Below are 19,177 nucleotides of genomic sequence, written 5' to 3'. Positions count from 1 at the left end.
CTTAAAAAAATGGGAGACGGGAAGATTTTAGGCTTATTCTGGGGGATATCAATTTCATCTCATTTTCCTTTGCGGCAATCGGACACAAATCATTACATTTCTTCCCCAAAACACATTTCAAATCGGATTATTGGGGTGACAGTTCCTCAGTTCCAAGATTGGAGGAGACATGTCCCTCTCATCCCCCCGTGCCATTTGTGCCAGTGCTTGTAATATACACACTGTCAACAGATGTAGATACGAAGTGTCAAGAACATTTTTTACAAGACGACTGTGGTAACCATAATATAACTCGTGATATCAATATATTTACGAAATAATTACATTTCGTTGCTAGTTAACATGGAAGATTGAAAGATTTTACAACTGATTTAAATATTTCTATTGTTTTAATTCATTATAAACATATGGTGAATTAACATTTTACTTGTAGCTACAAGTGGCTACTTTATTGGTTGAAGCAAAAAACAAAAAACAAACAATGACGAGCGGGAATGAACCCTGGACCCTTCGCACATGAGTCACAGGTGCTACTGATTCTGCCACGTTGTCATTTGATAAATTTGCGCAACGTACGATATATACGGCGAGTCGAAAATTTTAAGTCGCTTTTTTCTCTTGCTATATTAGGCCATTGTGCTCTCTCAGTGTGTAATATGTGCACTTTCACCTTGCAAAAAATGACCCCGAAGTTCATTTACCAAAGTCTGCTTTATGGTTGTGAGTTTTCCCTTTCCCACATTCTCATTCCACCAATTATTGCATGTTCATTCACTCGAATTAGTTACAGGTTACCTTTAGCTCATAAGTTATAACAGTGGCGTGTAAAATTGGAAGATTTCATTTCATTTGGTTAGCTATGAACAGATTACTAAAATGCTGGAAGGCGAGATTGAAACCTTCATTTTTTTCAAAGTCCTTGATGTCGAAAACTTTCTTAGATTCGACATACATGCAGGGGGTCCCCCACATACATACAGGGTGGACCAATTATCTTGATACGCCCTTGTAACTTTTAAACTTATAGTCGAAAAACGTTGAAATTTTCTAATCATGCAAATATCGGCAGAGGATCATCTGCCGATCTGTGATACCACCAGATTAAGTCTTTACTACCCAACACAAATTATATTTTTTCAAGTGGCATCGGACATCAGAGTTGAAGTATAATAAATTGTATTATCAGAATCAAACCTACTTCTCGAATTGAATGCCTATTGCGTTCTTCAAGGTTTAACACGGGGCCCAAATATACTATTAATCATTATAAATAATCACCCCGAATAGTGAAAGGTGCACATACTCACTTTAATCAAGCATTTCGTTAAAATAAGTACAGAAAGGGTTTTCTAATCGGCCTGCAACCTTCTCGTAGTAACCCCTACTAACTATAATTGTTCTTGGCTAATTACAGAGCATTTCAAACCAGAAGACTTTTTGTGATTGTAATCACCATATTGGATCCGCCATTTTGAATGTTCTAATTTTGACGTCAAATTTTAAATCAGTTGTCCTAGCCCCCTTCCCCCGTGACAGTATGCTCTCTTCTACATTAAATGATTGTTTTGTCTATACTTGGAGACTATCCTTAATGTTCAAAGGGTGGTTTCTACCCTTAAACCCATACCAATGCCAAAATAAATAAAAGATACGTGTGGATTATTTTTGATGTTCTACAAGTACGCGAAGTTCCATTCAAATCGGTGAGTTAGCTTCCGAAAGTTTCCTTGTTACTTTATGCTGTTCGTAACCTTTGATACAAAAGAGAGACATTAAAACACTACAGAAGACAGCTTTTATTTAAGTTTGTTGGGCTTCGTTTCATCGCGACTGATTGATTTCAAATTCTTCGTCAGCATTGAGGAAGGTTATATAGAAAGAAACCTACAACCTAAAGCGGCATCTCAGCCACTCCATGCTCTCCTACGGAAATCGCACCCGTTATCTCGTTACGTGAACTTAAAAAAAGATTCTCTTTCTCTGCATTACACAACACATCTTCATTATCGGAAAGTAACAAACAGTCTTACATCAAATTTAATCAGTTGTTCTATCTCAACGAAGATGCCTCTTTGAATCATGGACGTTGCCCGCTTACTACGATGATTAAATAGACAACGGACATAACTCAAGTGAGAGAGATGTTTTTCATTGGAATTTACAATTTGTGATTATTATTATTAGAAGAAGAGCAGTCTACTCACCGAATAAAGATAGAGGTTGGTTTCGTACCCGGACATCTTCTCCCTGTCCGTGACGAAAGGCTGTTCGTCTGTGACATCTCCTGAAAGAACACAACAAACACTAATCAAATGATCAACAACATAAGCCAATGACAATCTTATATCTTGACTTAGCCAGTCGTAGAATCAACAGGCTTTTGACAGACAACTACATACTATATATTTGTAGACACATATGCAAGAACATGTTCTTTTGATGTTTTGCATGTACAGAAGATCTGTGGAGTCCAGGCGCGACCTATAACGCCGAACTGCAAAGTGTTAAATATGTATGTGGAATATTTATTTCCAAATATTGTATATATACACAAGGCGAATATTTTAAAGAGGACCCGTCAGAAAAATTAGTTAACTTATAACGTAAGTGTGTCAAACTTACGTCAGTATTTAATAGTATTTTTCTAGTTACTATTTAATACTATTTATTCTGATAAGAATAAGCGATTGATTAAATACTTATTGACCCGAACATACCTAGAGGTGGTGTTTAAAGCACAACCTTGAAGCACGTGTGCAGACAAGAGCACATGTTTCTGAAAAGCACGGGCGAGGACATCCTGCAAGATGGCCTCCATAGGCATAATAATGTTGCTCTTGAGTTCTTCGAGTGTCTAAGGATGTTGCTGTACACGTATCACTTTAGAGCTCCCCACGAGAAGAAATCACAGATAAATCTGGAGAACGAGGTGCCAAGGAGGTTGATCTGTCCCACGGCTGATGACACGATCACGCAAGAACAATGATTCAATGCGCGTGAACATTAAACATGCTATATGCGCTGTAGTTTCATCCTGCTAAAAGTTAAAGTCCTGCTTCAGAATTCGCATAGCAGTTGACTGGGACACTTGCAAGTATTGTGCCAAACGTTGAGATGATTTTCATGGACTACGTATAATTAGCTGCGCTTTGGGCCAACCTTCACTCAACTGAACTGCACGGTCGCTGATAGGCAGTATGACAACAATCTACCTAGAGTAGTTACGGGAAGTGACGAAGGGAAGCTTACGTCCAGTAGAATGGAACCATGGCGCATACAACACGTGCAGTGACACGCATATTGAGTCCATGTTCCCACCTGATCGCGTTATCAGCCGTGGGACAAACCAACCTTGGCCACGTCATTCTTCAGATTTATCTGTGGTTTCTTCTTGTGGGGAGCTCTAAAGGGATAGATCTGCACAACAATCCTTAGACACTTGAAGAACTCCTAAGCAACAATATCATAGCTATTCAGGCCATCGTGCAAGATGTTCTCGCCCATGCTTTTCGGAACATGTGGTGGTGTCTGTACATTCTTATCACACATGTTCCACGGGTTCTATTTTAAAAGGTTCTAAAGGATTTACCCTATAATATATATATATATATATATATATATATATATATATATATATATATATATATATATATTAAACGACGAGGTTTGGGTGCTCAATTTACAACAATGTCAACGAGGCTGCAGATCCATGTCTCATATAGCCTCGCTGCTGTAAGGGACACTAAACTAAAACTCAAATCAAATCAAATTCCGGCATTACGAAATATCTCTCAAACATAGAACGATAAGATTCTTCAAATCATTTATCTCTCTCTCTCTCTCTCTCTCTGAATTTCCATTTTGCAAAGAAGCACATTTACTTGTATTTACATGCATACACATATTCGGTCGAAAATAGTGTTAATTGTGTACTTTCCATTGCTGCGGTTACCTGACGAATGATTCTGAAGCGCCACTGTTGAAACATAGTTAGCCTATGTTTATGAAAATAAAACTGGAAAATTTAGTAATATGAGGAAACAAAATACCCAAACATTTTAACAGAACGCTGTTTGTTTTAGTTTTGGCTAAAGTAAAGTTCACTTCGCATCGAGTAAGCTGACCATTCAAATATGTCTGTCTGCATTCTATGCGTGATTTTGTTTACAGTATGGTTTTAAAAGAAGGGAAAGAATCTAGAACAACACTGTTCTATCTTCAGACCAAATGATATTTAAATGATGTGGTTGAAAGATGAATTGTACAGAAACCAAGTGTGGATTTCTAGGATTCTAGGATTTTTAAATAGACGAGTATATTGCACTGTAGCACTTAAAATTAGTTAGGCCCTCTCAGGTTTGGAAATTACTGTTGTATAAGATCTCTTTAAATTGTACCATGCGTTAACGCTTGCATCCAGAGAAACATCAAGTTCATATTAAAATGGGAGACTGAAATAGAAGATTTTGCACTGTCGGGATCAGAAGAAGTACGCTCTCCTCAATTACGACAATGCATATTATACTCGGGTGGGTATATATTGTATGTATGGTGTATAACATTAATTAGCTTGAATGTTAGCATATCTTAAGTTATTATCTTTGAGATTTTTATGATAATTTATTCTAACTAATATTACTTGAAATACAAGGAACTTATATTGTTTGTCTTATTAACTCATGATTTAGATAAGTTCATTATTTTAAGAATAAATTGGAAGAGATTTGCTATTCGATTATAATTATTGATCAAAATAGGTTTTGCAGTCAAGTATAAAATTGTAAATTTCATATTTTACTACAAAACTTCTCAGTTAGTATGTTCTTTTAGACCTTTTTCATCAATTTGTAGAGTTCATCTCTATTTTAACTCGTTGATTTAATGAGCATTCTTCTTGTTGAAGGATAAGAATTGTTGATATATTTCTTCTGCACGACAGATTCTTCCTTGTGGGTGATGAAGTATTTATGCTTTTGGTTCCTCTCCTATAGATGACCCAAAAAAAAGAAAACGTGGAAGTCTTTGTTCAAAGTAGTCTTGAATCCGCTGCAGTTGCGTGCTCGGTATTTTTTAGTCTTGCCAATTTGAAATCTTAAACTCAGTAATTGTTGGAAAGATAGGTGGCAGGAAGTAGTTCATGCAGAGACTTCGAATGCAGAATATTACAGTTTGTATCCTTCAAGGCGGCGGCTTCTTGTAGCTGGTCGAACGTAAAGCTTCAAAAATGTAGGCAAGGAAAGACTTTCCTATTACTTGGAATAGATATAGACACACATTACTTATAGTTTTTGACAGATACTTCAGAAAACAAGGAGTGTTGGTAAGTGGAGAATTCTGAGTTTATTGTATTTCATAGAAATTATGTTACATTCGTGACTGAACCTAAAATACGTTAGGTGACTGCAATTACGATTCTCACTGGAAGGATTGTTTCTGAATTGTGATTTCCTTCTTTTCTGCTTATTTTTGTTTTCGTTTATTATTATATAAGAATTAACTGAAACCCGTTCAGTGGTCATAATTCATGAAATAAATTTTATTTCGAGCGGAAACTATCTAGAGGCATCTATGGTTAGCGTGCAATAAAAATATTGTTCAGAAGTCGTCACCATGAGCGTTGAGACACTTGTCCCACTATGTCACTAACTTACAAATGCCGTCCATGTAAAATTTGGACGGCTGACTATCAAACAAATCACTCACAGCGTCCTGAACCTCAACGTCAGACTAAAATCTCTGACCTTTCAATGCCTTGTTTAGAGGCCCAAAGATGTGAAAGTCACAAGGTGAAAGGTCAGGGCTGTAGGGCGGGTGTCGTAACATTTCCCACTTGAATCGTTGAAACATATCCTGCACTTGGTTTGCAACGTGTGGACGCGCGTTGTTATGCAACACAATAACTCCAGTGGTCAATAAACCAGGCTTTCTGTTTTTGATGGCTCTCCGTAACTGTGTCAAGGTCTGACAGTAGCGTGCGGCGTTGATGGGCTGTCCTGGTTCCTTGAAGTCAAGCAATAATGATCCATGACAATCAAAGAACACAGACATCATAACTTTCCCCGCAGACGGTATGGGACATGGAGATGAGGGGTGTTTCCATTGCATACTGGAAGATTTTGAACTCGGTTCAAAATGACGGCACCAAGTTTCATCCTCAGCAACAATGCGCTGCAAGAAGTCGTTACCTTCCAAATGGTAACGTGACAAACGTTCAATGGTGCAACCCATACGCTCCAACTTCTGGTCTTCCGTCAACACCTTGGGGATCCACTGCGCACACTTTATGATAGCCCAGATATTTCACAATTTTCTGAGCAGTACAATAACTCATGTTTAACCCGTTCGCTATGAATTGAATACTAATGCATCTATCCGCAGCTATAGCCGCATTCACCTTTTCACACGTGTCTTCTGTGGCAACAACATGGGCTTGACCAGGGCGGGGATAATCAATGGTTTGTTCACGCCCCTCCCGACACATTCTGGCCCAGTCCACCACTGTTGTTTTGGTGACGCATGCATCACCATACACGTCTTTCATACGCCGAAACACTTAAGCTGGTTGACAACCTTCGGCACTCAGAAACTGGATGACGGCAAGCTGGTTCTGTTTGGACGGATTAGGGATCTTGAACGCCATCTTTCACTCGTTATACCTGTAAAACGGACTTATCAACAACATTCCTACACCTAATACACAGCGATGTTAGGCATTACACTATTAAACAAACAATATCCTCCTACACACTATACCAATAATACATGAAACGAACGGGTTTCAGTTGATCGACCCCTTATATATAAATTATAATTTCATTAATTGTAGATGAAGACGTAACATGAACAATTTTCATCCTGAGTTGTTCTCTCTTGGCGAAAATAATTTTCAAACGTTTGAAATGTTGTAATTGATGGTTTAAATTTATTTCTGTAGTTGTATATGGAAGTTATATTTTGGTTTATGTTCTCATATTGTACTTGCTAAGAAAAAATGTTTTTGCATGAAGCTGAGAATGCGATCTGTAGCTTTATTGAAAGTCCAGATAATTTCTGTTATAATAATAGTACCATTGACAACATAAAACATATGATCAGATTCTCTTTGAATCGGGCGTTCGTCTGTGAATAATGCTGCTGGTGACTATGAGAGGAAAAAAGAGAGAGAGAGAGAGATCAAGTGATGTGTTAGGCGTTATTAGAGAAGATTAGCCTCCAACGAGCTGCAATCCTCAATTAATTATCTTCGCGACGTAATCTGCAGTTAAACACAAGACTTCAATCAGATATTTCCTCGGCTACCTGGGCGTCACTGGCTAATTCTCAGTGAAACAAATGAACCCCTTGCACTCCACTTCTGAATCTAATGGCGCCCACAAAATACTATTATTCAACAACAAAGAATGAATAGTGCAAAATAAATCTCCCTCCTTTATCCATGCTGATAGAAATTTTAATCTGCAGTGTTGTTGTTCTGTTTTCAACATGAATTTCCCATTCATATGAGCTCCCTTCAATTTCCTCAAAATGCATTCATTCAATTCTTGCTAAAACAGTCACCTATGGATAATAATAATAATAATAACAACAACAACAACAACAATAATAATAATAATAATAATAATAATAATAATTATTATTATTATTATTATTATTATTATTATTATTATTATTATTATTATTATTCTAGTTGTTTATCATAGCAGTCCTTCGTTTCAGTTGTAAAATCTCGACTATGATTTCTTTTTACTAATAAGAATAACAGTATTTGCAATAGATTGTGAGGAAGCATAGTGAGGTAGTCGCGAGCTAAATATTTTTGTCATATTGGTTGTGTTCCTTATGGACCCCAATTAAGAGACCGTCGTTCTGTGTTAAAACATGCAGAACACATTTCCACAGCATTCTTTATTCTTCAGAAAACAGAGGTCAACAAATATTTTCCTCCTTCTGGTGTCAGAATATTGCAAAAACTACGTATTCAAAACGAATACTAGTAATTATTAACCTTAAATGAAAAGCACGATATTTGATTAAAATTTTATACAATCATCACGATCTTTCAGAAAGTCAACCTGAAACATTTTTATAAAGTTGGAGATCCCTTTGTCCCTGACATATTTCAACTCCAAGCAGTAAGGGTAATTCCTCCAAACGGAACATGGGATGTTTCATGAAACCGGAGATTCTTTTAAAAATGCACTACAGAATGTGTCTTTTAAGAGAGAAGAGGGGGAAATTTAACCGTTTGTCGACTTCAAACGCAGACAACTCGAAAGAATTTAAGGAAACATATGCCATCATTGAACCATAAAAGAATATCTTCTTCCAAAAGTTATTGGAAAAATATATTACATTATTTATATGTGAAAACTTAAGATGGATTTCACAGCGTCCTTTACTCTCGCCCAAAGGCTCATCAGATTCTTTCAACGTAACAATTTTAGCCACTTTAGGCGAGATAGAATTCCTATTTTTCCTAATCCCATGTCCCCTAAAACGGAGATTAGGGAAGAGACAATTTCTGAAGTAGATTATTGACCATCAGGACTACAAAATTGTGAAAATCATAAACGTATTCCATGTCCTTTCGTTATTGTTGTTGAAATATTGAAAAAAAAGATTATCAGTAAATGCATAACTCTTTGTGGAGCTAGTCTTTGTGCTGACATTAACTAAAAACAAGCAAATGTATCATATATTCACAAACTACATGATGCAACATTTTGATGTAACCACAAGAAGCATATTTGAAATCACAGGTACGTCCCACGCTTGTCCTTTAGGCTAAAGAAGACATACGATTAATGAAAGTAAATGAGCATGAAGATAATATTCTTGTGCTCTCTAACCGGGAATTGAACAGAGACCAAATGCACCAAAGACGAACGTGCTAGCAACTCGATCAGCGGGGAGGCTACTAATTAAGTACAGTTGGACATATTAATGATTTTTTTTTCTTTAGCTATAGACTACCAATTTCCACTATTACAAGTTCATTCGCTACTAGCAGATACAAGAGGTAAGTTCCCTCAAACTTCCAAGTTTCCTTATGTCAATAATATAAGAAAATAATATAAATTCCTCCAACATTATTTTATTTTGATGCAATATGTTGCATATTTTTTCTAGGTCTTGCCCATAATCCACATTGCTTGGTCTTAACGTGTAGCAAGAACGAAAGACTAAATTATCCCTCTTTCCTGCAATTTAACATTATCTTCCATGACCATATTTTTTATATATAGCTTTTTATTATATATATATAGCTTTACCCCCCCACTGCATGAAGTTGAAATCAGTGGACAATAAAGGGGAGGATTTACACTCTAGCCAATTAAAAATATGCTCCACGATAACTTTTGTAAATAAAATGTTCGAATTTTTTTAAAATATACGGCATATATTTTTGTGAGCCTTCTCAATCATGCTTCTACTGATTTGCATCAAAATGAGTAAATCACTCACGAGTAAGAGTGTAGCTGACAGTGAAATAAAGTTATTGATTTTCATATGTACGATCTCTAACACAGATTAAGAAACACTGTAGATTTTTTCAAACATATTTATGATTTTACAATTTTCAGTGCTAATGATTATCTAGTATAGAAATTCTCTTAATAGTGCAGAAATTCCTTTAGTCAAGATGGAAATTCCCATCTGGCCGAAAATGCTTGAAATTTTTATTTTGAATAAATCAGTGCCTGATAAGCTATTAGGGAAGAGTGGATTGTACAGGATTTCACGTTTTATTCCCGTATTCTTGACATATTTCAACTTTAAATGATAGTTATTTTCGAAGTGTGAAAGAAAGCATACGCCTAGTTTCATTGAAGTTGAATACATTTTAAGGAATATACAGTAGAACAGACAGATAGGCGGACTGATACAAATGTATGTTGAATTGAATCATAGAGGCTCGCCTATGCTCACAGCCTCCAAGGTTTTAGTCTCTTCTTCGGGAGATCTACATTTATTTGTTTTCCATTCTGGAATTCACGGCGTTGGTCCAATCTTAACTTCGTGTAAATGAGGAATGCATCTCGCACATACAAGGTGCGTACTGGGTACTCTTTGCCTATAATAAGAACAAATATTGGAACGAAAACTTCGTTTGAAACGCTTGTGGCAATGGAACGCAAATCTTGCTGATAATGCAAAAAGGGCAGGCGATGGAGAGGACGAAGTGAAATCTCTCTTCCCACAATTTCTCTTCCCTTCATCGACAGACTTCACAGCTATCAAGAGCTTGTTCTTTTATTTTTTTCTTCCTGTTATTGGAAGCAAAAATTTGAAAGAAAATCGCTGAAAGACTGACGCACCAATAATGCTTAAGGAAATAGAATAAATGTTACCTCTGAACGTTGTGTTAAAAGCAAATACATTTCTGAAGAAGTGTGAAGGCAAATACGAATACGAAAGTGTTTGAACATTTGTCCCGAAGTAATTATTTTTTTGTTGAAAAAAAAAGGAGAGATTTATCAGTACGATCAAATCTCACTTTTAACTCTTATGTGAATCGAATTGTGAATAAGATTTACAGAAATCTTGAATCTGCAACGAAACTTGGAAGTGAATTAACGATAAAATATGCTCAGAATTGTGCGGTTGTATATGTACGACCAAAACTAGGATACGCGGAGTGCAAAGGTTCGGATTCCACGTTAATCAGTAGGTCCACGTCTCATATAGCCTCGCTGCTGAAAAGGGACGTTAAACTCAAAATCACCTCACTTCAAACTAGGATACGCGTTAGTTATATAGAACCCCAGTGCTCAAAAAGTATATATGCATAAAAAAAGAACCAATTCAATCCAAACATGTGTATTTAATTACGTAAAGAGACAGGAATTTACTCTCGATATGAATAATATGCTGCACTTCTATCTACGTATTTACTGGATAAATAATAACTGATAAAAAAATATTTTTGGTGAGTGTTGACCTAGTATAAAATTAGTTTTGATATTTTAGCAAGAAGCAAATCCAAAAGGAATAATTAGAAATTCTCATGAACTGTTTTAGTCCATAGTATTTCAGACTATAAATATGGGAGCCCTGAAATTGATGTTAGTCATTTTCGATCAGTGATAGAGAAATTACTTTTTTAAAAGTATTTTTAAATGTAATCTATTTGTATACTGCCATTAATCCTTATTAGCACTTAACAGTGTATTCCCGTTCCCCATTTTCTTTTACAATTCATTGCGCAAGTACTGGAGGATTATGAAACAGATACACGTACTTACTAGTTAATACATGATTTGTTCAACTTACTATGATAGATTCCTTGAGCCAAGTGAGCTTTGTGATGGACAAACACCGTATTCATGGGTTTTCTCGGGGTTCTTGCGTTTCCTCAAACTTTCATTTCATTTCATCATTCCTCATCATCACCGTCTCCTTTAGCCTAGCAAGCATAACGTGGGACGTAAAACTGAAAAGATTTCATTTCATCTTTCACTACGATAGGTACAATAGTTCTTCAAATACTTAGCTTTAAAATATATTTTCGGCAGCTTATAACTTTGAAAGAATTGCCATTCCATACTATATTTGCAAATATTAGACACTTGCTTTTTGTCCAGGTTCTCTACATAATGGGAACCACGTTGTCAGCACCTAGTATGTCATTACGTTCACAAATCTTTTACAGAAAAAAAATTAATTTCAATAATACCTATCATAGTTTTTTAAAAAATAGACTATTTTCGAATCATATACGAAAATAGCATTAGAGAATGGCGAACAAAATTATTACGAAAAAAAAAAAACTACGGTTTTGCTGGTTTTTCAATCCGTGACCCCATCTACTACATTGAATAACACGAAAGGGCAGCAGACAGAAACAACTTGAAACCTGTATCACTAACTTCGAAGGAAATCAGGCTGCTGTAGTTTGATATTTGGTTGCAAAACACATCCACGGCGCCCCGGCTAACTTCAGATCGCCCACCCTTACATCTCGCTTGAAAAGTTATTACCAATAATATACATCATTTAATGCATTATTTTATTAATTGTATTATTTTGCATTATTACAAAAAAAAACGTAAATATGTAGGCTGTTCATTTAATTTTGGTTTTTGAGGGCGCCATAAAGGCAGGGCTATGGATGTTCAATGTTGAACTTCAGCCCGCTGTTCTTCAAACCACGCAACGACGCCTAGACTTGTGTGAATAATATTATTGTTCCGAAACATCTGCACGATAGGACGCACATGATTCCATAAAATGGCGGCATAGTCATACAGACAGCGCCAACACAGGATCGCTGAGATCCACAGTATCTCAGAATCCCTGTCATGTTACATCGTTGAGGGATCGTACGCTTGTTTGCGCGTTGGCCACACGTAAAAACGCCCATCCTTTTAAATAAAGTAAAGGATCATTCATCTGACCATATCACACGTTTCCAGTCATCAATGGTCCATATTGCATGTTCGTGGATCCATTTCTGTTATGTTAAGCCCTTATGGTCCCTCGTACGATATGTCCATGTGATATAACTCGCGGCAGACTGTGATTGTGGACTTAGGCTGTCAGAGGTACTGATTCAGTTTCTCCGCCACCTTCACTGCAGTCCCACGACAGTTCCCAGTGACAATCCGCTTTAATGCTCGGTGAGATCTGTGACTGACGGGCTTCTACCGCCCATTGCCCTTTTCGCCGATGTGCTTTCGCCGTTATTTTTGTTGCCTGTTGATACATTGCACACTGTTTCTCGCGATACACTCATCACAGTTTACTTTCGTCACGCTCGTACTACATAGCCAAGAATCAAAGATACTAGATACTTTGGAAACCAGAGAGGTTGTCTATCTTACAAAACACCGTCTCCTTAGCTCAATGCACACTAATGTTCTACTCTCTTCATGTAGTACGGGGTTTGCTCTAACATAGCACCATCAACAGCCGGGCGCTCCAGTCGCCGCCTGGCAGCTGACAACCTAGAAATCTGACGTGTTTCCAACTCCAAGTGTTTGTATTGAATTGATAGGTATCTGTATATTCCATACATATGTAAAACAATACTTTCTGCATATAATGTAATATGTGGAAGAATGATTCATATATTCTGGTCATATGTGTATATTTATGAATACTATGAAGGTATGCACCTGTTCTGTTGAATAAATCAATGGCCATCTCTTTAAACTAAACACAGGAATCAGGTTAAAATGGGAAGGCTTCACAGATTGGGATATTCTTTAGAATACATTACCTTCTCATCTTCCGAATCTTCTGATTTTGTTTGTTGCATACACTGAATCTACAGAAAACCCTGCGACTCTGCGTAGAAGTAAGTATCGTATTTTTACATTTAGCTTTAGAAGAAACTGCTCGTCAAGGATTCTGGAACATAATATGTTTTTTTCTGCTTTTGGTAATTTGAGGGGTTATCGCACACACGCTGGCATACATAATATGGAACAGAAGCAATTGAAATAAACGCACTTCTCGGTTTCCATAGCAAGTTTCAAAAGATGAATTACGATCTCGAATTTAATATTTTTTTCTTTTGTGCCTTTATACTCCGTCTGGAACTATTTTTCACAACACGTGTGGAATTTTTAGAAAACCCCTCCCATGATGGAGGCGATATGTCATTCTCTGGAGATAAAAGCATTAGCATTTTTCCTTTCACATTTGTTGGAACCTTTTAGAAACATCGCTGCAAAGAATGGTTAGCCTCTAATAGCCTTCTTCCTCCGATGCAGTAAAAACAACGCTCGAGAGAAATGCAGGAACGGAAATGAAATTTAAGTAGATAAAATGTTCTTCATGGCTTCCACATTTTAGGAAAACAAGAATGGTCTCTCGTTCTCTGGTCACTCCAAGGCTTCTCTTACACTCGCCGCCCACTCACACAAACAAATAATGGCATTCGTTTAGAACAAGGTTGACTTCTCACAATAATTAACCGAAATGCTTAGAAGGCTGCATCGGAAATGTTATCTAATGATTTAGGATTTAGATTTCTGGGCTTTTGGCATCTATGGCCATGTTAGCCCGTCACGTTTGAGAGATAACGTCTCTCGTGGATCACACTATATAGGGAAAGGTAATAAAGGAGGCGGCCTGGGACCTATATGTTAGGTACCACCTCGGCATTTGCCTGGTGTGAATGAGGAAAACCCAAGAAAACCTCATTCAGGATGGCTGGTCGCTTTTTACCCTTTTTCACTGAGTGCCCAAACCATGGATTGAGCCCGAGACCACTCGCACGGAGGCGAGAATGTTAGCAACTAAGCTACGCGGGGCCATTGAAAATGAAATGAAATCTTTGAGTTTTACGTCCCACGGTTATGCCAGTTAGTCTAAAGGAGACGGTGATGATGAGTAATGAATGAAATGGTGGAATGAAAAAAGTGGGAGGAAACGGGAGAACCCCGAGAAAACCCACGCACACGCGCGGGGCCATTGATATCTAATGATTTGTATGTCTCCTGTTTCTACATTTAAGTGCTCGCTCCAATTTCCTTTTCTACAGATAAACTAGTATACCCCATCAATAGTCCAGGAATACTTCATTATCTGGGACTTACCGACTGCTTGGAATTAAACGTCGCTTCCCAGCACTGAGGCTATAAGAGACAGGACTTGCTGTTTAAGTGGAATCTCAACCAGTATCTGAGACAAACTACTCCCAGGGAGAACCAAACCTTCCACCACACGCGTTAGGCACTAGGCTATGACGTAGGAGGTTATTCATTTACATCAGAATTGGAACAATCAATAGTTTTGTGCACTCTTAATAAAAAATGGAGATTTTCGTTCAAGGATTCATCACAATCGAATAATGACTGAAATTAATTTCACTTTTGAGAGACCTATTTTTTTGCTTGCAAATAATAGTAATAATGTAACAATAATAATAAAACGCTTCCATCAGCTGAAATTGTAGAACCTAACTTCATATTATTAATTTACTAATAGAATGTCCGTTCTTTGCACGGGGATAACATGTTTTATTTTGAACACAAAGGGCTGAATTTGGATTTAAACTACATCGGAAATGTTTTTGTTTGTCTCAGCCACCCCGAAAACTATGGATTCGACAGTACTATCGGTCATTTTGGATCACTTTATATATACAGGGTGTTTCATATAAAACATCCAGTGCTTATAAATCCGAAACGGCTGAGAATATAAAGATGAAACAAAAACTGAGATAGAAAAATGTCATAGGGCGCATCACATGGTGTTGTTGTGGTGACCCCTAGGGCCCTCCTTCAAGGGGGCCCAGGGGCCAACTTCAAATTTTCAAATAGGAACATGTATTGAATCATACCTCATTCAATAGTACTTGAAAAACGAAACAACTTTTGTAGGAAACAATTTTCGATTTGGGCCACCATTTTCAAAATGGCCGCAAAAAGTGGGTCCTGTATCAGATAAAACGTCCAGTGCTTATAGGCCTAAATCAGAAACGGCTGAGAATAGAGAGATGAAACAAAAACTGAGATAGAAACGATTATAAAGCATATCAAGTGGTGGTGTTGTGGTGACCCTCAGGAAACTCCTTGAAGGGGGCCCAGTTGCCGACTTCAAACTGATACAGGACTTTTTGCGGCCATTTTGAAAACAGTGAACCAAATCGAAAATTGTTTCATACAAAAGTTGTTTCGTATTTCAAGGACTATTGAATGAGGTACGATTCAATACATGTTCCAATTTGAGAATTTGAAGTTGGCCCCTGGACCCCCTTGAAGGAGGGCCCTGTGGGTCACCACGACAACACCATGTGATGCGCCCTATGACATTTTCCTATCTTAGTTTTTGTTTCATCTTTTTATTCTCAGCCATTTCGGATTTATAAGCACTGGACGTTTTATCTGATATATACCCACTTTTTGCGGCCATTTAAAAACGGTGGCCCAAATCGAAAATTGTTTCCTACAAAAGTTGTTTCGTTTTTCAAGTACTATTGAATGAAATGATTCAATACATGTTCCTATTTGAAAATTTGAAGTTGGCCCCTGGGCCCCCTTGAAGGAGGGCCCTGGGGGTCACCACAACAACACCATGTGATGCGCTCTATGACATTTTCCTATCTCAGTTTTTGTTTCATCTTTATATTCTCAGCCGTTTCGGATTTATAAGCACTGGACGTTTTATCTGAAACACCCTGTATATATCTTCTCTCGTCCCCCTGCACTAAGTTGCACCGTCAAATGTGAAATGATAACCATCTCAGATGTGAACCTCTTCAATGTTGAAAATTTGATAAAGATCGGTCTGTGGTGCAAGAGTTATTAAAGTCACAAATATAGTCATTTTTATTTATATAGTTAGATATACAATAGATAGATTAATTGGCCGTATAATTGAATGAAATAATTAGTTTAATGATACCGTTTACCGTAAATGAGAGGCCGGATTTATGCATTTCCACCGAGCGTTTCCTGAATTCTCTAATGACTAATTTCAAATGATTTGTATATATTAATTCTACGAAATGTCATGCATCTAATATTTGCACAATACATACAAATCATACTAATACATTTTGTGTAAAAAAAAAAAAAAAAAAAAAGCCTCAGAATATTTGATACTCTACTTAAAATTATGATTTAACGTAGAAGCCGTTGTTAAATACACCGTGTGTTCCTCATAAATTCTTGGTTCATTTTCATCTTTTGCCCTCCCTGTGTGTGACTTCGGTGCATGTGGTCTCGGGTTCGTTTTTTTGATGCAAGAGTATAAAAAAAAATTTCACAATTATTCACGCTTATTAGGCAATTACCCTATAAACCATTCCAATGGAATGTTAAAAATTTTTTTCATTTTTCGATCAAAAGTTCCAATATATTTTAATAAAAATTTTTCTTGTACGCCTTATATCTGGAGAAATACATATAATATAGTCAAACCCAAACTATCACTTAACTCAGTATGATTTGCTTATTCGTAGAAAATACGAAAACTCGATTTAGGGGCCGTACAAAAATTTTGTGTCCCCTGATCCCAAAACTAATTATTGGCCAACATCGAAATCTTTTAAATCATTTTTTGGATCATTCCTAAAATTCATGTCTTTGTCTACATATCGAAACGTTCTAACATTTTTCCTGTTTTATTTTATAATTTCGCGCACAAAACTGTAGTTTAAGTTTCCTTACTACATACTCAAAATCGTGATTATCAATATAAATTAAAAAATAAAACTGGAATTCTAACTCGTAACTTGCTTCTTCGTCACCAATTACTCCCTTACATCTGGTGCATCTGCTTTTGATTGTGTATCAAGACAACAGTGAACTTATTACAATACACAGATGTCTCCGCGTCCACAACCTTTTATTGAAGGCTAAGACACGACGGCTTAGTAAAACAGCATTCGTCGCTGAAGCGCGAACTTACGGGATGCCTGTACAATAACTATGTTATGTAGCAGATATTTACTACATAAATTTATTTTTACATTTGTACTGTTGAGTGCTTCATTCGGGAATTATTAACATGGAAACATACACAATAAATATGCCTGTAACTTTTTAACAAATGCACGTATCTTAAAACTATTGCTGCCATTGTTTTTCTGCTTAAATTCTACACCAAAATCATGTATCATATTGCACTATTCCTATTTACAAAACTTGACCTGAATTCAAGATGGCGGATTCAAGATGGCTGCTGTCAAGGTTCACCTTACCGTACGACTTCCCCTCAGGTATAGTATGTATCCACATTGTTGTTATTGACTTTTTATTATTAACAGGCCGTTTACAAGGGGTAGTACTGAACGTGTTGTGCAATTGTCGACATGGATACGCGACATTTCAATCTGCCATTTTGGTTAATTCCACTTCGAAAACGCAACTGCTTTTTTGTGTGTGGTCTTTCTGTGGGACCTCCTTCCTTTGAGTGAAATTTTAAGGTAGGTTTCGATATGAGCTCATTCATACTTCCCTTGTTAGTACCCCTTGATACACTTCTGTGTACGCCACTGCCTCATTTCCTAATTGGGCTTCACGCATGAGACAAGAAGCAGGACACGGAGAATGGAACAAAGATACAGAAAATATATATCATTATGTTAAGTCGCCTCGGAGGGCAATAAAAGTGCAGCTTCAACATTTTGTAAGTAAATATAAAGGAAAAAAAAAACGAAGAATGAGATATTCCCCCTGTAACCTGCAAACTACATCATGTACTGCGACATGATCACACATTAAACATATCACAATGTGTTCCCTCAGAAAGGCTATCGTCTATCATCAAAAAATAAACTTTTCTGTTTATATTGTGTACCTACGTAGAAAAATGTGTGTTGAAATAAAGGAAACTGGAGTTCCTCTCTCTCCTTTTATTTAGACGTTTTGGACCTCAGATAAAAACAATACAAGGCACTATTAACAGTAAAATGAAACTGTCACGAACATAGAATTTGAAAGCAAAATAGGGAAAATGAGATATTTATACCAGGTATCCGTAAATAATGCTCTACGATCGTCCTTACAAATAGATATCTGATAAAACAAAATGTTAAATGATGTAAGACACGTTAGTTAAAGCGAAGCACGCAAGACTCTTTAGTAGCCCGCAGTCTGAAGATGATGAATTGTTCTGAAATAATTGATGGAATGAGAATATATGAGGAAACAAGAGCAAAGCCCGAGGCAGGGTGTTGTTCACCACAAACTCAAATGGCTTTGAATGGAACACTAAGATAAGAGCTGGAGTACTGAGAATCTAATACTATTATACTAGCGCTTTACTATTAAAAGAAAACGTTACACAGATATGTACACTCATGTCCAAAATTATTGTCACATGTCTATAAATATGTTGTTGTGGGGATATAATTTGATAACGAATTCGCCCAGTATGTCTTATAATGTTAGTACGTGTATAATCAGCAAAGATATTTATGTGGAAAATTTCATGTCAAAAGAGCAGTAAATAAGAACAATAAAACTAAAATAAAATTTTCTTGTCCATTTAGCAACATTTTGTTGTATTCATTGTAATTTTCGTATGTATAATTCTTTTCCTATGAAATTTACCACAAATATACATTTCCCAATTATACACATAATATCAGTATTAAAAGTGCCCTGCAACTTCATTATGAAATGATATTCTTACAAGAAGACAGTTGTACGACAATCATTTTGGACATGACTGTACATACCTATTTGCTCGTAGTGCTATCGAAATCGAGTTTGAAATT

At 36.7% G+C, this 19,177-nt stretch overlaps 1 protein-coding gene across 2 annotated transcripts in view; it reads right to left on the bottom strand.

Annotated features, from left to right (window-relative positions):
* The window catches only part of kcc (solute carrier family 12 member kcc), a 393,149-nt gene that overhangs the window by 131,602 nt on the left and 242,370 nt on the right, over nucleotides 1–19,177 (bottom strand). The window contains exon 2 of one of the 2 annotated variants that reach the window (XM_081754494.1): nucleotides 2,205–2,284. In XM_081754494.1, coding sequence (XP_081610620.1) covers nucleotides 2,205–2,284 — 80 coding nt within the window. The remainder of the gene's footprint in view (nucleotides 1–2,204; nucleotides 2,285–19,177) is intronic. The other variant, XM_081754500.1, reaches the window with a different exon arrangement.

Source organism: Thermobia domestica, chromosome 1, assembly GCF_964235325.1.
Source record: "Thermobia domestica chromosome 1, izTheDome1.hap1.1, whole genome shotgun sequence".
Classification (NCBI taxonomy): Eukaryota; Metazoa; Arthropoda; class Insecta; order Zygentoma; family Lepismatidae; genus Thermobia; species Thermobia domestica.
The sequence above is the reverse complement of the archived record's forward strand: the minus strand, read 5'-3'. Positions and strand labels throughout refer to the sequence as shown.